The 24894-nt window shown below is 42.3% G+C and overlaps 1 protein-coding gene across 1 annotated transcript; it reads left to right on the forward strand.

Moving 5' to 3' along the window:
* On the forward strand, positions 1-24822 carry ENTPD5 (ectonucleoside triphosphate diphosphohydrolase 5 (inactive)). Its single transcript, XM_040226121.1, has 15 exons — positions 1-89; positions 11673-11745; positions 13316-13571; positions 14192-14271; positions 15437-15580; positions 15781-15856; positions 16121-16156; positions 16466-16554; positions 16860-16939; positions 17633-17694; positions 18617-18718; positions 19402-19542; positions 20271-20327; positions 21047-21162; positions 23963-24822. Exons 3-15 carry the CDS (start codon positions 13355-13357, stop codon positions 24047-24049), a joined length of 1287 nt encoding a protein of 428 aa, XP_040082055.1. The 5' UTR covers positions 1-89; positions 11673-11745; positions 13316-13354; the 3' UTR covers positions 24050-24822.
* Positions 24823-24894: the final 72 nt, after the last annotated feature.

Below are 24894 nucleotides of genomic sequence, written 5' to 3' on the forward strand. Positions count from 1 at the left end.
GTATCTGTATCCATCTTCTACAGGTTGAAAAAGCGATACATTAGTTAAAGGAGACAAAGTAGAAAGCCCAGAAGGAAAAGAAAATATTGGTAAGTAACTTATATAAAGTAATACCCTCTTTTTCCGTAGGTTAGATTTCCTTTTATTTATTTGACCATGCTGGTCTTCATTGCTACATGCAGGCATTTTCTTTCTCTGCTTACAGCGAGCGGGATCTTCTCTCTAGTTGCAGTGAGTGGGCTTCTCATTGTGGTGGCTTCTCTTGTTGAGGAGCACAAGCTGTGGGCTTCAGTAGTTGCCGCTCACGGACTCTAGAGCAAGGGCTCAGTAGTTGTGCTACACAGGTTTAGTTGCCCCGAGGCATGTGGAGTATTCCTGGACCAGGGATCAAACCCATACCCCCTGCCTTAGCAGGCAGATTTTCAACCAGTGGACCAGGGAAGTCCCATAGGTCAGATTTCTGCTTTTTTATTCCTAGCTGAGAGCTCACAGTAAATGGAAAGGGATTAATGAGCCAGTAAAAGCTGTCACAAATTCCACAGTCCTTGTTGGAGAGACCCTCATTTGTGTAAGTTGACATAAAAGTCTAGTAATTGTGACTCTTTGATTCATGTCCCACAAAAGAGTTTTCAAAATTAGATGATGGCAGCTTACCGAAGGAGGCAGGGACATGACGGCACTGATCAGTGATAATAGATAGCATGATGTTGAGGAAAACTAGCTCAAAAAGCATAGCAATCTGGGACTGTTTGTTGACAGAAGGGCAAACAGTCCTCTAGACCTACAGTCTCCAAAGGCATCCCAAGTTTACAGAAAAATATAACTGATGGTCATAATCATAACTCTGGACCATGAATAAAATATGTCACTTTAGGAACATTTTTACCAAACACTATTAAAATAAAAATGTTATGGTGTTTAGAGAAGACGTATCATAAAAACATATTTGAGGAAATGTACATATGTGGAGCCCCTGTTCTTGGTTTTATACATGAGATGTCATTGTAATATTTACCTTTCTCAAGTTGTTCATTTGGATTCAACGTGTTTGAAGGAGTAGCTGTTTTTCATTTAATAACAAGAAAGGGAAAATACGTTTTTACTTCTCACAAACTCCAATATAACCAGTGACAAATGGCACTGATCCTTGTAATTACTCTTCTGCAAATAAGTGCCTCCCATGGTGGATATGGGTTTGGAGGCAGAGATAGTTTATCACTGTAGATTTTTATTATATTTGCTTATTGGGGCAGTATTAATCCCCTCCTGATTAATAGTATCTTCTTACCTAAAGGACTTTCTTTAATGAATGGGTGAAAAAAGGCCTTGTGACTTGTGAAGAAAGCGAGGCAGCAATAGCAAGAGCTTTCCCTGTACAGTGATTATTGTAGCTAAGTCAGGCCTGAAACAATGAAGAATGAGGTCATGCCCTGCCTCATCTCATTTCAATATAAGACTCAGATGGTTCATTGTACAGAGTGGCCCTTCTTGACACATATCTAATAATGTTTTGATTAAAATGGAATAAAGTATAGAAAGAACTAATCTGTTCATAGGAAATAAGTTTATATTTGTTGGTAACTACCAGTGTGTGAATTCTAGTTCCTTTTTGGGAGAGTATTTGATCTTAGTGTTGGAGAGACTTTAAAAGAACTCTCATTCCACCAGCCTTCTGATCTGTGAATCCATGTGGACAGTGTGATCAGATGTGGGTTGAGCCCTTGGGTCAAAATTCTCCTCTCCCCATCACACGAGACAGCACATATTGCTGGGAAATTCTTTTTACTGTTCAGTCTCTCCCCTGCAGTTTCCATGCTCACAGGTCTTATTATAGCTCCTTGACAATGATCTAACAAAAGTTGTTTTTTTAAGAAACCTTCTTTTATCTAGTTAATATTTTTAAAATGCTGGTTATAAAATTTTTCTGTGGTTTTCAAATCTATGCTAGTTGTCAGTCTTAACCTTTTCTACCAAGTATCTCTAATAACTAATGCTACCATTGTGTTAGGATTTTTTTCTCTGTATAAGTTTTTATTCTGTTAGTATAATTATTTTCACTCTTTATTTTCCTTGATTCAGTATTTAATTTTTATTATTCAGTTATTAACTGATGTCTGCAATCTGAAATGTGGTGACTCTTTTCTTCCTACTTGTTTCTAAAATGATCTGACTTTTATTTGAAGTATTTAAATTTGTTTTCACTCTTAGGAATAAGCAGGACATTGTTTGAGTTGTAGTTTTTCTGACTTTAATTCTTTTCCTTAAGTAAAATATTGGAACTGTAACATAAATGGATGGCTTCAACTGGTGGGATATGATATTTTCAGAGCAGTTAAAAGTCCATGACATTTTAAATTTTCAAGGGTTCATATCATTGGAATAACATAGTTTCTAAAGCAAGAAGTATGTAAGTTGTGTTAATAGAAATATATATAAACTGTTAAAAAAAAAAGCTGAACACAAAATATTATACAGATACTGGTTACAATTGGAAGTAGCCAGTCTCCAAGATGGCCTCCACTGAGCCTCACCTCCAGTATTTATACGTTTGTGTACTTCCTTGCACACTGTATCAGCATTAGTCTGTATGACCAATGAAATACAGGGAAGTGATAGTTTATGACCTGCAGGGTCATACAAAGTATTGCTGCCTTTGCATTGCCCTCTCTTGGATTGCCCACTGGAGGAAGCCAGCCACCATATTATGAAGACATTTAAAGCCCTATGGAGAGTCCACTGGAAGCAACTGAGGTGTTTTTCTAACAGCCAAAAAATCAGCTTGCCAGCCACCGAGGTGGGTCCTCAGCTTTAGCCAAACCTTCAGATGACTGCAATCCCAGCCTGCTTCTTGACTACAATATCATGAGAGACCCTGAGCCAGAACTATCCAATTACATCACTCCCAAATTCCTGAACTACGGAAACTATGAAATAATAAATGTCTGCTGTCATTCTAAGCGACTTAAGTTTTGGAGTTGTTTGTTGTGCAGCAATAGATGACTAAGGTACGGTATTCTGAAACACTTACTGGTTTTATATGTGGAAGAGAATCTGGACAGTGTAAAGAGCACTTACTATCATCTGTGTCAGGTGGCTTCAGTCATGTTTGACTCTGCAATCCAGTGGACTGTAGCCCGCCAGGCTCTTCTGTCCGTGGGATTCTCCAGGCAAGAATACTGGAGTGGGTTGCCATTTCCTTCTCCAGGGGATCGTCTTGATGGAACCCATGCCTCTTAGATCTCCTGCATTGACAGGCAGGTTCTTTACCACTAGCACCACCTTATAACAGTTTCAACAATTGAATGTGTTTGGTTAAAGAAGTTCAGTTTAGCTATCAAACTTACAGATTCAGAAAAAGAAAATTACAGTTTCTCCTAACACAAATTGAAGGTATTCATTAATCATTATATTCCCTCTTAAATATCGTTTACTTATGAAAGTATTCTCCCTTTTTATGTCACTTTGCAGTTTATTACTATGTCCCTTTTTTTAAATTTTTTAATTGGAGGATGATTGCTTTACAATGTTGTGTCAGTTTCTGCCATACAACGGCTTAAGTCAGTTTTATATATATATATATATATATTCCCTCCCTCTTGAACTGCCCTCTCCCCTCCCCTCCCATCCCTCTCAGTCATCACAGAGAGCCTGGCTGGGCTCCCTGTATATACAGCAGCTTCCCACTAGTTAATCTGTTTTAGACATGATAGTGTTTATGTGTCAGTGCTACCTATTGTTATTTCTGATTGAACACCTTCTTGGATACCCTTCTAGGTGCTTGGGTTATATCAAAACAAAACAAAAAAGATTTCTGCTCTTAAGGAGTTTATATCAGAAACACAGATAGCAAGCATAGTAAATAAGCCATCTAGTATGTTAGAATTGATGGCTCAGATGGTAAAGTGTCTGTCTACAATGTGAGAGACCTGGGTTCGATCCCTGGGTTGGGAAGATTCCCTGGAGAAGGAAATGGCAACCCCCTCCAGTACTCTTGCCTTGAAAATCCCATGGATGGAGGAGCTTGGTGCAGGCTACTATCCATGGGGTCACAAAGAGTCGGGCACCACTGAGAAAGGAGGTGGAAGTAGGGGGCACCTTAGGGAGGTGGTTATAGGAGATGTCTGTAAGGAAACAGCATCTGGACAATAAGTTGATAAAGTGAAGGTTTGGGAAAAGATGGTTCCAGAGAGTGGGGACAGCTAGAGCAAGGCCCTAAGGCAAGAGCATGTGTGACATTTAAGCACAGAGGTCAGTGTGGGTGGCGCAAGTGAGATGAAAACCATTAATAGTGAGGTCAGAGATAATGAGGTGGGAGGCAGAGCAGGTGGATCCATGAATCCTGTTTGGACCTTGCTACTCTAAGGGAAATGGGAAGTGATTGCTGGACTTTGCAATAGAAAGGTGTGTTAGACTCTAGGGGAGTGAGGGTAAAAGCAGAGATCCAATAGGAGAATGTTAGAATAAATCACATGAAAGATGATGGTGGCTTGGGCCAAGACAGCGGTGGTGGAAGTGGTCAGAAACAGTTAGATTCTGGAAACGTAATAAAGGTGGAGCAGCAGGACGTAGATTCAGAAGTTCTTGGTCATACAGAGGAGAGAGACCAAGCTGCTGTGAGACTCACATCCTGGTGCCAGTCTAACTTCCAGCTAATCTCTGACCATCCTTCTCAGCCCTGTGCTCTTCCCCACCGGACAGCCACCTTTCCCTGGTGCCATATCAGCTGACCCTCCTGTGACCTCTCAGGTAACACTGCGGCCTCGAGAATTAAGACCATCTGAGTTTGATTTCTGACTCTTTTAATTGCTGCGTGGTCTTAAGGTACTTAAGCCTCAATTTTCTTATTTCTAGAATGAGGATGTTAATTATAAAATCTGCCTCACAGAGTGGTGAAATATTTCACATAGTGCTTGGCGGATGTTAAGATCTCAATAAACGATAGCTGTTACCACCTCAGGTTGTTTTCCTTTGGCTAGTCTTTCCTCTGCATTAAATGCTAACCTCCCTGTAATTTCTTCCGTTCTAATCTATTCTTTGTTTTCATTTTGTTTCTCAACCTTTGACAAGAAATTCTTGAGGAAATTTAAAAATGAAATCAAACAATTCAGAATTTCCTTGCCATTTTCATCTTTCTATAGTCCCTCTGTTCTTTGTCCACATGTCTCTCTTATTTATGTAGTTACTTCTGTTCACTTTTTGTAATCAGTTCAAATGTCATCTCATGATGCCTTTCCTAATCCTCAAGGTAGATTTAGTCATCTGTGCATTGGGCTCCTTTACCATTTTAATTATTCACTTAAAAAGATGTGGTTATTAATAAGTGAGTGGAACCTACCACCCTGATTCTTACATGTAACTGCCAGATTCATATTTGTGACACTCCCTTGCTCAGAATTTTCAGTGGCTTCACATCGCCTGCAAAGTCAAGTCTGAATTCATTAGCTGAGCATTTGGTGAATTCTACTATCTGATCTCAGTTTGCCTTTCCAGTTTTGTTTTCTACAACAGTCTGGTATATTTGCTGTCCCTTGGGGTTCCTCCATCCTCTCTACATCCAGGTCTTGATTCATATTTTATTTTTCTTCCTGAAAAGCACTCCTCCCATGCCCTAATTCCCTTCTTCATTACCCTTCTCAGAAGCTTCCCCTTTCACAAAGATTTCTCTGACCATGCCAGCTCGAAATAATCTCTTCCTGCTTTGAAATCTCAGAGCATAGAACTGTGCTGCTTGTCACATTTTAACTTCACAAAGGTGATTCAATTTTTCCTGTTTACTGTAGTCTCTTAAAGGGCAGATCTAAGATGTTTCATCTTTGCATGCTGTACTTATAAGTAGCATTAGGCAACTGATCATTTCTGGAATGGCTGAATGATTACATATGTGAATAAATAGACTTCCTAGAACAGCGCTTCTGTGGGCTGCTTTGGAGGGAGTAAAGTTGGGGATGTGATACATAGCCATAGTAAGACACTGGGAGAAGTGGTACTCCCTGCCCCAGTGCTCCTGTCTGCAGATACCATCAGGCCAATTGTCCCAGGTCCATTCAGAATGTATTTACTGAAGTCTGACATGTTCCAGGCTCAGTAATTGGCTTTAGGAGTACGAAAGCTATTTCTTTCCTTCCCCTATACACCAGATAGCAAGGTGTTCTGGGGCTGTGGCCCTTGGCCCTTGGTATTGGATCTGTAAGTCCTAAGTTATATTCTCAAGTGAGGCATTGCTCACTGTGCTGAGATCTGTCCCAGACTTACCCAGTTGGACCCACTTTGGTTTTGTTTTGCCTAACTTATAGTCTAGGTGTTTGGGCTAATTCATTCCCATCAGCTTACTGTTTAAAATTTTCATTCAATTACATTTTAAGTTTGCTTTATGTTCAATTTTTACTTTGTTAAAGTCAACTTTGCTGTGGAACTCAGAAGAATTGGCAGTGGGAGCTTCTACATTTCAGTGTTCTCAGACTTTTTGGTAGACCTTCCTAATCACCTCTCTCATTCCATTATTTTACACTGTTGGGAAATACGTTAGTCAGTAGTGATATTTGCTTAAGGAGGGAATAGAAAGACATTAATAGCAGTCAGGTGTCACCAGGAAAACAAGTCCACTCATTTGGAAATCTGATTTGATAACTCCAGAACAATTCTTTCTCACACCCATCCTCTATTCTGTTGCACCTCTCCATTCCAGCCACTGAATTTGTAGTACTTGAAGTTCTCAGAATTCTCCTCTGTCACTTCCATGGTAATTCCTGCCTCTGATTCAGGACTGAGCTTATACCTCTCATCCCTTCAAAAGCTTCCCACTCCCATTCTTCTCCTTCTGTGATGAGTTACTTGTCCCTTACATCCACTCCTGCCATAAGCACAGAACTCTACCTGTGCATAGTTCTGTCAGAGAACTTGCCATGGTAGAGTACAGCTATTGGTTTATCTGTCTGTTTCTTCTAGTAAGCTGAAATCTTCCCCAGGAGCTGGGTCTGTATTTGAATTGTCTTTTGTATCTAGACTTAAATTGAAGAAGGTAAAGGAAACCACTAGACCATTCAGGTATGACCTAAATCAAATCCCTTATGATTATACAGTGGAAGTGAGAAATAGATTTAAGGGACTAGATCTGATAGAGTATCTGATGAACTATGGATGGAGGTTCATGACATTGTACAGGAGACAGGGATCAAGACCATCCCCAAGAAAAAGAAATGCAAAAAAGCAAAATGGCTGTCTGAGGAGGCCTTAAAAATAGCTGTGAAAAGAAGAGAAGCAAAAAGTAAAGGAGAAAAGGAAAGATATACCCATTTGAATGCAGAGTTCCAAAGAATAGCAAGCAAAGATAAGAAAGCCTTCCTCAGGAATCAATGCAAAGAAATAGAGGAAAACAATAGAATAGGAAAGACTAGAGATCTCTTCAGAGAAGGCAATGGCACCCCACTCCAGTACTCTTGCCTGGAAAATCCCATGGATGGAGGAGCCTGGTGGGCTGCAGTCCATGGGGTCCCTGAGAGTTGGACATGACTCAGTGACTTCACTTTCACTTTTCACTTTCATGCATTGGAGAAGGAAATGGCAACCCACTCCAGTGTTCTTCCCTGGAGAATCCCAGGGATGGCAGAGCCTGGTGGGCTGCCATCTATGGGATCGCACTGAGTTGAACACGACTGATGCGATAAGCTAAGGCAGCAGAGATCTCTCCAAGAAAATTAGAGATAGCAAGGGAACATTTCATGCAAAAATGGGCTTGATAAAGGACAGAAATAGTATGGACCTAACAGCAGCGGAAGATATTAAGCAGTGGCAACAATACACAGAAGAACTATACAAAAAAGATCTTCAAGACCCAGATAATCACGATGGTATGATCACTACCCTAGAGCCAGACATCCTGGAATGGGAAGTCAAGTGGGCCTTAGGAAGCATCACTACAAACAAAGCTAGTGGAGGTGATGGAATTCCAGTTGAGCTATTTCAAATCCTAAAAAAATGATGCTGTGAAAGTGCTGCACTCAATAAGCCAGCAAATTTGGAAAACTCAGCAGTGGCCACAGGACTGGAAAAGGTCAGTTTTCATTCCAATCCCAAAGAAAGGCAATGCCAAAGAATGCTCAAACTACCGCACAATTGCACTCATCTCACACACTAGTAAAGTAATGCTCAAAATTCTCCAAGCCAGACTTCAGCAATACATGAACCGTGAACTTCCTGATGTTCAGGCTGGTTTTCAGAAAGGCAGAGGAACCAGAGATCAAATTGCCAACATCTGCTGGATCATCGAAAAAGCAAGAGAGTTCCAGAAAAACATCTATTTCTGCCTTATTGACTATGCCAGAGCCTTTGACTGTGTGGATCACAAGAAACTGTGGAAAATTCTGAAAGAGATGGGAATACCAGACCACCTGACCTGCCTCTTGAGAAACCCATATGCAGGTCAGGAAGCAACAGTTAGAACTGGACATGGAACAACAGACTGGTTCCAAATAGGAAAAGGAGTATGTCAAGGCTGTATATTGTCACCCTGCTTATTTAACTTATATGCAGAGTACATCATGAGAAATGCTGGGCTGGAAGAAATCAGGCTGGAATCAAGATTGCCGGGAGGAATATCAATAACCTCAGATATGCAGATGATACCATCCTTGTGGCAGAAAGTGAAAAAGAACTAAAGAGCCTCTTGATGAAAGTGAAAGAGAGTGAAAAAGTTGGCTTAAAGCTCAACATTCAGAAAACTAAGATCATGGTATCTGGTCCCATCACTTCATGGCAAATAGATGGGGAAACAGTGGCTGATTTTACTTTTTGGGGCTCCAGAATCACTGCAGATGGTGACTGCAGCCATGAAATTAAAAGACGCTTACTCCTTGGAAGAAAAGTTATGACCAACCTAGACAGCATGTTAAAAAGCAGAGCCATTACTTTGCCAACAAAGGTCCGTCTAGTCAAGGCTGTGGTTTTTCCAGTAGTCATATATGGATGTGAGAGGTGGACTATAAAGAAAGCTGAGTGCCAAAGAATTGATGCTTTTGAACTGTGATGTTGGAGAAGACTCTTGAGAATCCCTTGGACTGCAAGGAAATCCAACCAGTCCATCCTAAAGGAGATCAGTCCTGGGTGTTCATTGGAAGGACTGATGTTGAAGCTGAAACTCCAATACTTTGGCCACCTGATGTGAAGAGCTGACTCACTTGAAAAGACCCTGATGTTGGGAAAGATTGAAGGCAGGAGGAGAAGGGGATGACAGAGGATGAGATGGTTAGATGGCGTCACCAACTCAATGGACGTGAGTTTGAGTAAACTCCTGGAGTTGGTGATGGACAGGGAGGCCTAGTGTGCTGTGGTTCATGGGGTCACAAAGAATTGGACACTATTGAGCTACTGAACTGGACTTTGTATCTAGAAGCTAGCACAGTGTCTGGTATGCTGGGAGGGATTGGGGGCAGGAGGAGAAGGGGACGACAGAGGATGAGATGGCTGGATGGCATCACTGACTCGATGGACGTGACTCAGTGAACTCTGGAGATGGTGATGGACAGGGAGGCCTGGTGGTGCTGCGATTCATGGCGTCGCAAAGAGTCAGACACGACTGAGTGACTGAACTGAACTCATGCTTATAAATTAGACAATCCAATGCTAGTCTCCTAAGTTCATCACAGAGATGGAAGGTTTTGAGGAGTGCTATTCACTTCTCAACTATTGGGCTAATGTTGTAAAAACATGATTAGTAGGGATAGGTAATATTCTTACAAGGCTACATATTTTGTAAATGCAACATAACTAAATAATGTTGTAAAAACATTAATTTTGATCTCCTGTGTAAAAGCAACACAGAATTCAGTTCCTTGGCAACTTAAGCCCTATAAGCAGTAATTCTGCCAGTTGGCACTGAACTATCATAAAAGTAGATGAATCAGACGATCATGTATACTCAGAATAAAGGTGGATAAGGGAGGAGTGAAGAATAAAGAAGGGAGTGAGTTAGCAAAATGCCACATGGTTGCAAAGTAGCACAAAGGTGAAAGTGATTCAAATGAAACTAGCTAGAGTCAAAAAGGCTGAAATAGGGGCAAAGAGCAAAAGGCAATCAACAGTGCGAGCAAGGAATCACAGGGACTGGGCAGACACGAGCAGGTGTGTACCCCGTGTGAGGGGCCCAGGTCCTGTGGGATTGTGGTCTCTGAAGCTCTGGGGGACATAGAAGAAGGGACTCAAGTGTCATGCTCCAGGGAGGTGAGTTGGTGGGGGACTGGTGTTTACTACAGAGACAAAGATGCACTGAAAAGACCTTCGAAGGAGACAGGCGTAGTGACTGACCCTAGCTGGCACCAAAGTCTCAAAAGAATTGAAGAGAGCTTTGTTGGGGGTGAATAAGGAGATAGCAAGAGAGGTTGAGAAGACTAATTCTGAAGGAGTGAATATGTACATTATTTTGAGTAGCATATAGAACTTGTTATATAATTGACACATTTGGAGAAACCATCCATCCTGGAAGTTTGGAATCATGATTTTCCAGTGGGTGGATAATGAATCTCCTTTAGGAAAGAAGTCACTTGTTATATATTCTTATTAAATGGATGAGATCCAGTCCTTGAATCACTGGATCACTATTCATCCCTTCAGAGACTATATTCAACACCTACTATGTGGCAGTATCATTCCAGTGCCAGGAACACATTCATGAACAGACAAAATTATCTGCCCATGTATAGCTCATGAAGGGTGGGGGAATCAGGAGCAGGGAGTATGAGAAACAACCCCAGAAGCAGTAAATTATATAGTGTGTTAGAAGACGAGGAGTGCTGCGGAGAAGAACAAACAGGGAAGGAAGGTATTGATAGAAGATGCATGTGACGAGGTGAGTTGCGATTTTAAATATAGTAGACAAGGAAGGACTCTCTGAGAAGGTGACACCTGAGCAGAGACTAGCAGTGAGTGAGCAAGCCTGGTAGGCTGGTGTCATGTGAAATAGGGCTTCCCTGGTGGCTCAGAGGTTAAAGCATCTGCCTGCAGTGTGGGAGACCTGGGTTCGATCCCTCGGTCGGGAAGATCCCCTGGAGAAGGAAATGGCAACCCACTCCAGTATTCTTGCCTGGAGAATCCCATGGACGGAGGAGCCTGGTGGGCTATAGTCCATGGGGTCGCAAAGAATCAGACACGACTGGGCAACTTCACTTCACTTCTTCTGTATGCTCTAAGCCGTTTGTTGTAAGCCTTTCTAATGCCATCCTTAAAGTAGCTAATCTTAAAGAAAAGTGAGATCGGAAGTGGTGTTAGAGGTAATTGTTGAGAGCCGATGGTGCGGTCTGTGTGTTCACCCTTTGCTTTCTCTAAAATCTACTGTTTACCTTTACACTGAACACCTGGTATGACGCTGCAGTTTTCACTTTGTGAAAAGGGATACCTGGTATGCATTTTTTCCCCTTAATTTCTTTTGGAAGAAAAACAAAGTTTTGCTTAATGGAAATAGAAGCTGGAGAGTTGTTTGTTTTTTCCCAGAAACCACAATAATAGAAAAATATGAGTGAGCCCTGAAGAAGCTGCTGTGCAGTCAGTCACAGCGGTGGAAGCAGGCTGGTGTCTGGAGAGCCCCTAAATACACTTCCGGAGAGTGTGGAATGTGGTCTGGGCTTTGGACAAGGCCACAATCTGTTAACACTCAGAATCTGAAAGGTTGTTTTTGTCTTCAGTTCTTCTGGTTGATCTACATGACCAGCCTGGCTGCTGCAAAGGAAGAATCCACCAAAGGGAGTGATTGAAGACGTGAGTATGAATCTGGCCCAGCAGCTGACCTGTTGCAGTGGTTTCCTTTAAGATTCTAGGGACAAGTTTCCTTTGAGATTCTACAATTTGCTTTCCTTAGCCAATAGCTTTCATTCTTCAATGAAGGATAGAAGTTCGGTCTTGAAGAGTGTTCAAACTGGTAATTCTCACTCTGTCTTTGAGATACTTCAGAACAACTCCAGCTACTTCAAATAGCTTTATTCCAAATGCAGTTAACTTGAATTTGCTTTATTTTATGTAGTATGTTACCTAGGGAGGGAGAGAGACATTTTGATAAAACGCATCCTGGCAGATCAACAAATCTGAGAATGATATACAGTCCTCATCTGTACTCCAAGCATACTGAGTATTCTATTGTGATTAGAGGACTGAGGAATGGGGACTTTGGAGTTAGATCTTGTTTAACTAGTAACCATGACTTACATAAGGAGAAGTTCAGAGGTGAAAGGTGAATCAGAAGACCCAGAATTGTTTTGAGCAAAGTACATAAGAAGCAACTAAGGAAGCCTGAAATGTTGGAGGATATAGATGTGACCTTCCTCAGTAATACCAGGAGAAAATGCACCCTAGGCAGAAGACATTTTTCCATGAAACCTTACTCTAGTTTTTCTGCATCATTTGTATCTAAAATCCAAAGTAGATAACGCTGAGCACTTAATAAGTTTTTTGTCTTTGTTATAAGCGCATTAAGAAATACAGGCAGTAACTTGCCATAATGCACCACTTTATGACTCAGCAGGTCATTGAGCCTTTCTGTCTTTATTTGCCCTTCTGCTCTTAAGTGCTTATGGAGAGAACATAGCCTGAAACCTGTGAAGCATGTTTTAAAAACCATAATGGTCTATTTAAGTGTTTTTGAATTAAGTTGATTTATTTCCTTAAAATGTGGTTGCAAGCCACTGGCAATATTGGTCACAAGTGGCCTGATTTTTAAAGGCTGTGTACACCCCAATGCCAGGGACTTTGTAACTTTTTTGTAACTATATAACTTTAATTCAGAAATTGAAGCTTCTATTTATCAATCAAAAAGAAGAAAGAGGGAATTCTTTGGTGGTCCCCTGGCTAAGACTCCACACTTCTACTGCAGGGGACCTGGTTGGGGAACTAAGACCCTGCAAGGCACATGGTTCATGATCTAAAGACAAAATTGTCAAAATGGAAAGAAAAAAATAAGATGCAACATTAGGAACAGCGTGACAGAGAGAGCCTTTGAGTATGTGTAATCCACCCTACTATTAAAAGCAGGGCAAGGGATGCAGGTTTGATCTCTGGTTGAGGAACTAAGAATTTTTGTGGCCAAAAAATAGAGGGAAGAAGAAAGAGAATGGGGAAATATATTTTAAATCCCAATTTCCTCTTGCAACCAGATACCCTTCAGAAAAGGTGCTCAGAGCCTCTGTCACCCTAGCCTAGCTTGTTATGCAGGTGTTTAGGAACAGAAGGACCAGCCTGGGGAAAGGGGTGGGATTTCTGTAGTGGGTGTTTCATCTTTTACAAGTGTAAACAAAGAGGCCAGTTGGTCTAACCTTGCATGTCTTTGTCCCAGAAGCCACTGCAGGTGTGTTAGCAGCACTGCTTTTGGAAGAGAATGGCCCTTTCCCAGGGAGCAGCCTTTTTCATGCTGGTGACGTCCTGTGTGTGCAGCACTGTCTTCCACAGACAGCAGCAGACTTGGTTTGAGGGGGTCTTCCTGTCCTCCATGTGCCCGGTCAGCGTCAGTGCCGGCACCTTGTATGGAATTATGTTTGACGCAGGGAGCACTGGGACACGAATTCACGTTTACACCTTTGTGCAGAAAATGCCAGGTGAGTGCAGCTGGCGCTCTCACCAGCATCGTGAAATCCGCACTTGAGCATCTCCTCCTCCTAGAAACAGATGTGCTGAGAGTGTGTGATGCCAGCTACAGAATCACAGTCTCTAAATGTCTTTCTTCAGAGAAAACTTTGAACTATAACTGAACACATATGGTTTAATTTGGTGTAAAATTAAAAATGATCAGGACTGCCTGTAGTCTGAACCCATGTGTCTAAGAAGTGTAGTTATAATTTGTCTTTACTTTTCTCCAAAGGTGAATTAATATTCCAGGGTTCAGAATATTGAGAGTGGTCTTGAGAAGAAGACAACCACCACCCTTGGAAAAGGGAATGAGGGGACCCTGAAGATTAATGTTTTCTGAATATTCAGTCTTCTCAAGTTACACATAGAGTCTAGGGAAAGGAAGTAGAAGCGAGGTGCCCACCAGAGAAATGGCAGAGGGACCCTTGGTGATTACTTTTCATCCTTTCCTCCCCTACCCAATACTCCTTCAAGCCATTCCTCGCAGGTGGGATGACTTGGAATCGCTGGGGGAGATAGCCAGGATCAGGAAGAGTCTGACTTTTGATAATCGGCCATCTCTCTTCTGTTTTGCTCATGGACAACATAGGACAGCTTCCAGTTCTGGAAGGGGAAATTTTTGATTCTGTGAAGCCAGGACTTTCTGCTTTTGTAGATCAACCTAAGCAGGTGAGTTTTTTACAATAGATGTTTAGATTCTCAAATGCCTTGATAGCTTGACCACACCACTGCTGTTAAATATTTTATGCTGTTCTCTGCTGATATTGAGGTCATGTGTAAGATCAGTTTTCTGTCCTCAGCTAATCTCCTGGATAACAGTAATTGTATAACCTGGGTTCACCAGGGCTTAGGGGGAAGGAGGTGTAAAAATAGCTTGTCACCATGCTGGGAGAGCACCATCTTTCAGGAGATTGTGCTATTTGTATTGACTGTTTAAGATTTTGATTTGAAGCCATCAACTGCGTTAATTAATGTAGATGCAGAAAATGGTTGTGAAGTTCTATAAAGTAGAAGGTATACACATGGCAGTTGAGGTGAGCTCCATTTCAGAATGCCCTTATACAGCACAGAACCATGGTTATATTCTAGAAATTGGGCAAAACCCATGACAAAAAGTCTTCAGTAATAGATGAATGTAGAGTTCTGTCATAGCTGTATTTCACACGTGAGCTCTCAGAGGATACAACAACCCATGTGTCAGGGGCCACACTGATATAGAATAAGTCAGAATGTCGAACTTTGGTAGCATATATTAAAGATATTGTCCAGCGTCACAAGTGTAATCATTAACCAGAGGAAAACCTGATGTTAAAAATGGCTTAACTTGAAGAACCAAGAGGATATTTATTTTCTCAGCTTGCCGTTATGAAATGGCAAATGTGCTATAGAAAATTAGGAGCTGTTGAAAACAATTGCATTGTTAGAAACTAATTTGACATTTGGAGAGTAAAATTGTGTTGTGGCTATAATGTTTAAGAGGCAGTATGTTGTCAGCACAGATGCTTACTCAGAAAAACAATGGATTTAAAATAATGGATTCTAACATCATAATTTGAACATGAGTACCGTGCATGTCGGTGCTGGTAATACAAAAATGAACCTGATATGTCCTGTCGTGCCAGAACTCGTAAAAGGTGTAGCATAATGACAGCTGCAGCTAGTATTTGTGTGGCAGCTCTGCACAGTCTGCCCCCCCTCTTTTTTTTTATAAAACCGTAACTGATGGGAGCCCGTGGCCCCCTTGCTCCTGGTACTGTCCCAGAGCATGCTGCGGGAGCAGACACGCTCCGCGAAATGCACTGTTCACCAGACGCGTGAATCGTCTCTTTTGAAGGGTGCTGAGACTGTTCAAGAGCTCTTAGAGGTGGCCAAAGACTCAATCCCTCCAAGTCACTGGAAGAGAACGCCAGTGGTCCTGAAGGCCACAGCGGGGCTGCGCTTACTGCCGGAAGAGAAAGCTGAGGCACTGCTCTTTGAGGTATGTTGTTGTTTTGTTTGTTTGCTTGTTTTTACAAGAAACCAATGATGGCTTACCTAGTTTCTTAGGGAAAAGGAATGAGTTCTGTTAAAATTTTATCTGGGGAAAATGAAGGGTGTGGTTTTCTAAGTATCATAGGATATGTTCAGAATCTGTTCTATTTTCTTAGGGAATCTAGATTTCTTTCCTTTTTTTGCTAGGTAAAAGAGATCTTCAAGAAATCACCTTTCCTGGTACCAGATGACAGTGTTAGCATCATGGATGGATCCTATGAAGGTGGGCAAGGTGTTGATTTATGGTGGGGGAGAGGGCCAGGGTTAATAAATATCTGATTAAAGGCACTGGGGAGACAGGGGTAGGGGTGCTGAAGAAAAAGGAACAAATAAGCAAGGAGGAAGGGGATAGCAGCAAATGGAAAGATGGGGAGTAGGAAATGTGTGCTTTAGACACGAAATTTAGAGATAAAAGAACAAAGGTGGGGCCCAGGAAGAGGGGAAAAAATGCTCTGGATGTAATCTTTGTCTTTCTCTCCTTTTTTAGGCATATTAGCTTGGGTTACTGTGAATTTTCTGACAGGTAACACATTCTCACATTTACCTAAGAACTTAACTGGGTTTCACACATGGTCAGGGAGCAAAATATCAATACCTTTTTTCTTCATATTGTTCTTTTGTTTTAAAAAAATAAAAGGAGGGTGGGGAGGAAAGACAGGAAGTTAATGTTTATTACCTGCCTTCAGGACCTCAGCTGCAGCAAGAGTCCTTCCTGGTTAGCCCTTGCTTGCAGCCTTAGGTGCTGGGGAGCATGGAGTGTTTACAGAATGCCTCCAGTATATGCCAGGTGTCCAGGAAGCCCAAGATGCTCAGAGCTGACTGTCATTCACAGGTCAGCTGCACGGCCACAACCAGGAGACTGTGGGGACCCTGGACCTGGGAGGGGCCTCCACCCAAATCACGTTCCTGCCTCAGTTTGAGGTGAGTCAGATACGTACAAGGGTCTGGTTACCAACCCACTTGGCAGACATTTCATGGTGCTAAGAAGGGGCCCCATTTCAGACAGCGGCTCCACCGTGAGCAGGCCGAGTAGTGTCAATTACTGACTGACTGAACTTGTTCTCACTGTTCAGAGTCCCTTTGATTCCTCAAGCCTTGTGAGATGAGCAGTGTAATGTCTTCTTCATCTCTGATTTTGGAGGGGAGGAGAAGGAGGGGATACTGAGGATAACATCTTTAGACTACTGTGGATCCTGAATAGTCTTTTTGCTTTTTCTGTTTTGCAGAAAACCCTGGAGCAAACCCCTAGGGGCTACCTCACTTCCTTTGAGATGTTTAACAGCACTTATAAGCTCTATACACATAGGTGAGGGAGAGGGACATGGAGAAATAATATTTTGCATTGTATGATTCTCCTAACTTTTCAAAGCATTTTCACATTTCGTTGCAACTGACAAGCCTTAAAAAATCTTTGCCAGTCCCCGAAGGCCTGATAACTGAAACCCACTTACCAGCCACTTACCAAAGCCCAGGGGACCCAAGATTCTCTATTCTTGGCCTAAAAACATGTAATAGTAATAAAAAGTAATATAAGATTTTTTAAAATAATGTAAAAGTAAAAAAGATAAGTAATATAAAAGTGAAAGTAATATAAGTCAAGTTTTCTCTAGAGACAGAACACTCAAAGAAGGTTCGGCCAAAGTTCTGTGTCAGCTTCTTTTAACTGACCTCAGATGCTCAAAATCCAGCCTAGAATTTGATCACAGTTGGGCTAGAAGCTAAGATAATGAGAGCTTCTCTGCGGATGGTTCCCAGGGTTGGACCCTAGGAAGTGTCACCATCTCTGGCCTTTAAATCATGGAAAGTTCTTACTGCACAGCCCTGATATGAACTGTGCAGGAATTACTGCGTGTTGTCTGCATGAGATGAATGGGTCACGGAAAACAAGTTTTTCCTCCCTCCAAAGGGAGACGGAGAAACCATATTACTTTTGGAAGAAGGCGCTTTAAGCTGGAGAATTCAGGACCAGCATGAAATTAGTCAATCCTGTATTTTACAGTTACTTGGGATTTGGATTGAAAGCTGCAAGACTAGCAACCCTGGGAGCCCTGGAGACGGAAGGTTTGTCTGGGGGCCTGTGCTGGTCGGGGTGTGGTGAGAGCGACACCAGTACTCAGCTTGCCTTTTCCCTACCTTGGCAGTGATTCTGTGGGAGAAGGGGCTATGCTGAAGTAGGAGGCATATGTTGTATAATGGCAAGTTCCTTTTCTAATTTATGAGTTCAGATATTTTTATAGATATATTATTAACCGTTTCCAGCATGATGTCTATTGATATAGGGGGTCTGTGGCCAGATGTCTGCAGAAATTAAGACTCAAGGAGCAAATCTGGCAGGAGCTCACTCAGGCCCTTACGTTTTATGTGGGAGGTGCAGGCAGCAGTCCACTTACAGATAGAATAACCGAACCGCTCCATTCCTCTCTTCATAGGCAGAAAGGGGTCAAAAGTTTAGGCAGAACCAGGTTCAGTACTAGTCTTGTGATTTGGGGCCAGTTAGCTAAACTTCTTATGCTCCTTTTCTTCACCTTAAAAGAGATTTTGCATTTAATTCAATCTGTGTGGCGTGTGGTTCACAGTAAGCTATTATTGTGATGATGATTTGACATTTCAGAGTTTACATTTTCAGGTGTATTAAGTCTTACAGCAACTAATGAGAAGAGTAGACCAGTATTTTTTCCCTTTTTTTAGAAATGAGGGAACTTTATTCCATTATCAGTTTAGATTTAATATATGATGAAAGCCAACAACCCCTCTGCCAAATAGACATAAGCATGAAAATTTGCCTGGAGTTTCAGGGGGTTCACCAAGCCCATCTGTGAACCCCAAGTCATATCATAGGATGCAGTCACGGAACTAATTCCATATGATTTTAAGGCCCAGCCACCTTGATAATACCTTTTAACCTTACTGGCTTCTTGTTTGCCTTTCTTTCTCTCTCTCCCTCACACCCTTGCCTCTTACTTTGTGGTCTGGTTTCTTCCAGGAATTGATGGACACACTTTCCGAAGTGCCTGTCTGCCGAGATGGTTGGAAGCAGAGTGGATCTTTGGGGGCGTGAAATACCAGTATGGTGGCAATCAAGAAGGCAAGTGGTGTTTTTTCCACTGGTTGAAATTACGTTTATAGTAGAAGTCTGGAAAAGTCCCATGGGAAACTTCTTCCGGAGCTCAAGAGAAGAGAAGCTTGTCTTTTTCAGGAACTAATTCCAAGGAGATGTTGGTGTGCCTCCAGGAGTGTAGCGTGACAGTGAACACGGCAGCTGTCACTCTCTGTGCAGCTCTTTCCTGCCCAAGTGTTGCGGATCCATTAGAAACCTCTTAGCTGGCATCTAACGTATTAAGGGTCTCAGCCCTCAGCAGGGTGAAACTGTCTCAGATTCAATTAATGTTTAGCTATTTCAGTTAGAGAATTGAGATGATAAAACAGTAATTGATCTTAGGTATTATAAAAGGCATAGACGTTCAACTCAAGGGAGCAACTTAATTTTTCCAGTGAAGAAGCAGGTGAGCCTCTGCATACTTATCATAACTACCGTGAAACGCAGTGCTGGGCGGCAGCTCGAGGTGGGCCGTGGCTTCTTTGGTGAACGCAGGTTAGGGAGGGAGCCTCCATGGAGAAGCAGGTACCAGTTTTCCAGAGGGATGAAGCCGCAGAAGTTTGCTCATCTTTGTCCCGAGCCTCAGCGTGCCTTGGTCCTCCTGGTGTTCCTCCCTCAGCAGCCTGCCTCTCACTTTCCTACCTTGCCCCTGTGCACCTTTGCCCCAACAGGAGAGGTGGGCTTTGAGCCCTGCTATGCAGAAGTGCTGAGGGTGGTGCAAGGAAAACTTCATCAACCAGATGAGGTCCAGAGAGGCTCCTTCTACGCTTTCTCTTACTACTATGACCGAGCTGTGGACACAGACATGATTGGTAAGTTCATGCCAGGTGTCAGTGCAGGGGGGAGCTGGGCAAGCCTGTGGTGGGGAAGGGAGGGGACAAAGGAGTATTTGCAATGCTTTGTTGAGCTGCTCACCCTGCTCTGCTCCTAAGTCACTCAAGTGGGAGAGTATGGTTTAGAATCTTTGGGGGCTAGAAGGTGGCCTAAACCAGTATACATGAAGTATATACTAAACAAGTATACATGAAGTCTTTTCTTTTTTTTACATCTTAATGGAGGTATAATTGAAATAAAATAAAACGCACATATTTCAAGTATATGATTGGGTAAATTTTGACACGTGTAAACACCCACAAAACCATCACCAAATTCAAGATAATGAATATACTCATCACCCCAAAATGTTTCCTCTCTCCGCTTTATAACTGTTTTTCTTATCATAATAGTAACACATTTTGTTTAGCTGTGAGAATGTATATATGTGATCAGTCATGGCCTGAGATATGAATTTTTATTTTCTACTGTATTTAATGGCCCCTTTTTAATGGGCCAGTTTTTTAGCTGTAGTTAAGCATACATAACAGATTATAAATAAAATAAATGGCATAGATTATATTGTAGGGATATGTCATGTTTGTTTATCTAATTTTTAATATTGGAAATTTTTTACTTTTTAATTATTATAAATATCACCAGGGTAAATTTTCTTATGCTTCCTGGAAGGCCTTTTGACTTCAACTGCTGTTCTGTTTCATTTCAGATTATGAAAAGGGAGGTGTTTTAAAAGTTGAAGATTTTGAGAGAAAAGCAAGGGAAGGTAAGTGTCAGTGGAAATCACTAAAGGCAAGCCTGTGAGGCTGTGCCTGCCAACCCCAGTGACCTTAAGGTCACCTGATGCACCTCAGCCAGCAGAAGCCGCTCAGCAGGTTGGTTTCCTATCTTTGCCAGCAGTTAAAAGCATTAAGTGGCAAAGAAAAAATGAGAATATAAGAGTTTGGACAAATAGTGAAAACCTTTTCTTCTTACTACATTTCTTTCTTCCTTTTTTAAAAGAAGTTGAAATAGTGTTATCAGTAGTAATGAAACTAACCACCAGAATATACGAGAAATAGTTGCAGAGGCTTCCTTGAAGGAGTCCATCATAAATGCAAATAACCGATCTCATCCAGAGGCCGTGAAATAGGACTAACTGGTATTTCCCTGACTTCTGGGTCTCAGCATTAACACTGTATAAGGGACTTAGTTGAATTAAGCCCCAACATTAGGTCATAGCAATACACGTCATAGCAAATGAACTAGGTAGGACCCCTGCACCTTTTGTATATGAGATGTCACGTCAAAAATGTGCAGGTTCTTGATGAGCTGGGTCCTCCAGAGGCTGTCAGTGCACAGTTCTAGCCCCTGAGACTCCCAAGCATCTGGGAGAGAAAGAATGAGGATTCTGCTGTGCTTATTCTCAGTCTGTATTTAGAGAAGATCACACCTCTCAGATGGCTGCAGACTTGCATTGCACTCTCTTCTTTCTCTCACTGCCAGTGTGTGATAACCTGGAAAACTTCACCTCAGGCAGTCCTTTCCTGTGCATGGATCTCAGCTACATCACAGCCTTGTTGAAGGATGGCTTTGGCTTTGCGAGCAGCACCGTCTTACGGGTAAGAGAGAGGATGCGAGTGTCACGTAACAGCCCTCTCACTCCACGGCATGTTGAGATGATTTCATTCAGGGTATGGACAAGGCAGTGTGCAAGGCACCATGAATATGGGAAATCAGCTTGATGCAGTAGCAGCTTCTAAGTACAGTTGACCCTTGAATAATACAGGCTGAATAACATGGATTCTTTTCAATAGGAAGTATTACAGTACTACACAATCTGTGGTTCATTGCATCCACAGATACGGAGGGCTGACTGTACAGTTATATGCAGGTTTTCGACTACACAGGGGTTGGCACCTATAACCCCCTGTTGTTCAAGGGTCGACTCTATATTACCAGGCAAGCTATCCCAGAGGTCATAGAGCAGAGTGGTTTGCGGCCCAAGTTAAGATGCCCAAGTCACATGGTTTATTAAATCAATTTCAAAAGTCAGAGTAAGAAGCAAGGGGAACACACAGGATGGGGTGCAAGCAGTGCTGTACTTCCTGAATTCTGGGTTCATACGTCCTGCCTGTCTTTGCTGCTGACAACGTGGCTTCAGGTACTGTAGGTAAAGTTTGGTCAAGGGAGCACAAGGACAGAGGGTGCCTGGGGCAAAGCTGCTCTTTTTGAAGGGGCATGGGGCAGGTACACCGGCCAGTAGCATCAGCTCGCTCATTAGTCCGTTTGTTGATTTTGTTTGGCAGAGGACATGAGGGACCTCTGCCAAAGGGCATCACCAGTGAGTGGCTTTCTAAGACCTCTCGAGTATTGAATGCCTTAGGTAGTATGTTGTATGTATTTTGTGTGTGCCTCATATATTTAGTGCCTCTTGAGTTTTGGGTCCATCTTTGTCTTCCTTACTTCATCTGTAGTAGCTTGTTATCTATTCCAAACAGTAAGTTTCATCCATCCCCTATTTTTTTCTATTCTATACCATAATTGAGTAATTGCACATTTTAGTTACAAAGATGATTAAGATGTAATCTTTGTCCTCAAATATTAATAGTATACAGACCATTAGAGGAGATGTAACAAACATACAACTATGCCACAAGGCAACTTTGAATTTTAAGGTCAAGTACGTAGATTGTACTTTGTGAAGTTCCCTCCTCTTGTGTCACTTCCCCTTCCTGTTTCTTCATTTCCAGATCAGTTTATAGTGCCTTATTTCTTATGTTATACAGATCTCATAAATTTGTACAAAGGTATTTGGATTTAATGTGGTGTTATACCTGCCGAGAATATTGGCATTTAAGGAGTTACTTGCCCATAGTCAGTAAAGCATAGTGTTAAAAGCATGCCTCTGTTCTCCATCAGATCTGGGTTCAAGCTCTGATTCTGCAAGCTTACTAGCTCTGTAGCCTTAGATGACTTACTTCCCCTCTCTTTCAAGTTCCTAATTCAAAACACGGGGGTCCTTAGAGTACCCATTTCTTAGGGTTGTTATGAAAATGGAGATAAAGTACAGTGCCTGGCACATAGTAAGTTATTAATATTGTTAGTGTAGGCAGTTCACACCAGTGGGAGGCTTGGGGTCATCCTAAGCCCTCAATACTAAGTTAACTACTACCTGTACTTAAGCATCAACAGTAACCAAATCATTTAAGGACAGTTTTCTGCCATTTCCATTTCTGGCATCCTTTATGTCTTCATTTCAGTGGCAGCAGAATTTGCATCAGGGTTGGGCAGTCCCCAATTCCAGAGATCTCTTCACTTTGGCATCGAGGTCCTGAGGACAGAGGGACATTTCAGGGTGGTGGGGCTAGGGGGCACTCCCAGTGTGACTTGGGTATCACAGACTAAATCTCAAGATAATGATTCACATGCCATTCTTCTCAGCTTTTGGCACATTGACTGTTGACTTAATTTTATTAAGTTAACACAAAAGTATCGTGTCATAAGAAGTTAGAAGATTAAAAGCAGTCCACTGATTTGCAAACCTGGGCATAGCATCTTTATAATAGCTTACGCAGAATTCCAGTAAAACTGATAACAATGGGGTTATCTGGTTGAAGCAGAGGTAGGGGGCCTGGAACACCACCATCTGCCTCCTTTCTCCTTTGAAGCACTTCTAAGGAACCCCTAGGATTCTGAAGAAACAATTTGATAAATGCTGATCTGATGCTGGGAGGGATTGAGGGCAGGAGGAGGAGGGGACGACAGAGGATGAGATGGCTGTATGGCATCACTGACTCGATGGACGTGAGTCTGAGTGAACTCCAGAAGTTGGTGATGGACAGGGAGGCCTGGCGTGCTGCGATTCATGGGGTCGCAAAGAGTCGGACACAACTGAGCAACTGAACTGAACTGAATCTAATCCTGTTATGTAATTGAGAAAATTAACTTTTGCCCAAAGTCACAGAACCAACTGAAGCACAATCTGGCCCAGAATGCCTAAAATCCCTTGGTTGGTTATTAACGAGTGCTTAAGAGGAGGAGGTTAATTACAAAGTATGAATTGAGAAGCTTAGTATGTTCTTTCCTACCCCTAAATCTACTAACTCCTGCTATATATTTAGTTTCAGGACTAGGGAGAGTTCAGAAGCCTATCTAAAAGGTCCTTTTCAGAAGTCCTGAGTTGAGACCACTTCCTGGGCCAGAAGATTCAGGGATCATGATGGGCAGGCGTAGGGGCGCTAGGCAGTGGTGGCGGGGGGACTTGCAGGGAGTATTGGGAGAAGCCTCCAGAGACTGGCTACTCCCACTGCTGCCTTGGTTTGGCCATGTAGATGATCTGGGAAGATATTCTCTGCTTGTTATGCTTGCTAGAGTTGAAAATGGAATAAAAATGTGAAGACTTTTTCTCCTTCCCAACAGCTCACGAAGAAAGTAAACAACATCGAGACCGGCTGGGCCTTGGGGGCCACGTTTCACCTGCTGCAGTCTCTGGGCATCTCCCACTAAGGCCATGCCATTCCTCTGAGGCCTGCATTTGCCAACATTTTTAAAGGGAGAACGAGAGAGGAGAGGATTCTGTTGTGTTCTGAGCTAGTCTGGGGGCCACCTGGACTGAAGCCCAGCAGCTGGTTTCATCAAGAGGAACGGGCTTTTGTAGACAGGTCTTGCCCTTGAGTGTAGAGATTTGGGTTTAATTAATTTTACACATCAAATGTGAACTGTTTCCTAACCACTCTTCATGCACAGCTGGTACCAGAATCTAAATCTTTGAGGTTCCTTGTGTATCAGAGAGCCAAAAGTAACAGCTTTGGAATTTAACCTTGGGGAACCCAGGGATGGAACTGTGGCAACCAAAGAAAAATCTCATTTCAGCCCTTTTAGTGCCTCATCCCTTTGAACATTTTAATTATCCTCTTAGATGTTAAACTGATGACAGTCCCATGACCTTTTGACACTGGTATTTTTCCTACACTTTGCCCTGTCCCACCTTTACTTCCACTCACCTGCCCTTAAAGAAAAAGGTTTTGCTTTCCATGTGTAATTCAGAGAAAAACACCCTATCTGAAGTTTCACGATCCCACTTTGTGTTAGCGCCAACCCAGCAGCTGAGAGCAGCCATTCTAAATCTCAGCAGGATGGAGAGCAACTCCACATTGGCCAGAAGGGAGACATCCAGTTAAGGGGACACGTTTTGGGAGGGTGTGGCTGCCTTGTACAGACCACCTTTTAATCAACTTTTTATCAGTCAACCCTCGGATTAATGAACATATCCAATCTTATATAAGGAGTATGTGTGTGTTTCCACTGCAAATACCTCCTCCTACGCTCCGTGTTTATATTATCATCTTAAA

The sequence above is a fragment of the Oryx dammah genome, unplaced genomic scaffold, assembly GCF_014754425.2.
Source record: "Oryx dammah isolate SB20612 unplaced genomic scaffold, SCBI_Odam_1.1 HiC_scaffold_26, whole genome shotgun sequence".
Classification (NCBI taxonomy): domain Eukaryota; kingdom Metazoa; phylum Chordata; class Mammalia; order Artiodactyla; family Bovidae; genus Oryx; species Oryx dammah.

What these genes read in the sequence shown, in the direction of transcription:
- ENTPD5 (XM_040226121.1), top strand. Translation starts at nt 13,355, where the DNA reads ATGGCCCTTTCCCAGGGAGCAGCCTTTTTCATGCTGGTGACGTCCTGT. An exon ending in CTTTGTGCAGAAAATGCCAG is followed by an intron (nt 13,572 to 14,191) that starts GTGAGTGCAGCT and finishes TGGACAACATAG; the next exon opens with GACAGCTTCCAGTTCTGGAA. An exon ending in TATAAGCTCTATACACATAG is followed by an intron (nt 16,940 to 17,632) that starts GTGAGGGAGAGG and finishes TGTATTTTACAG; the next exon opens with TTACTTGGGATTTGGATTGA.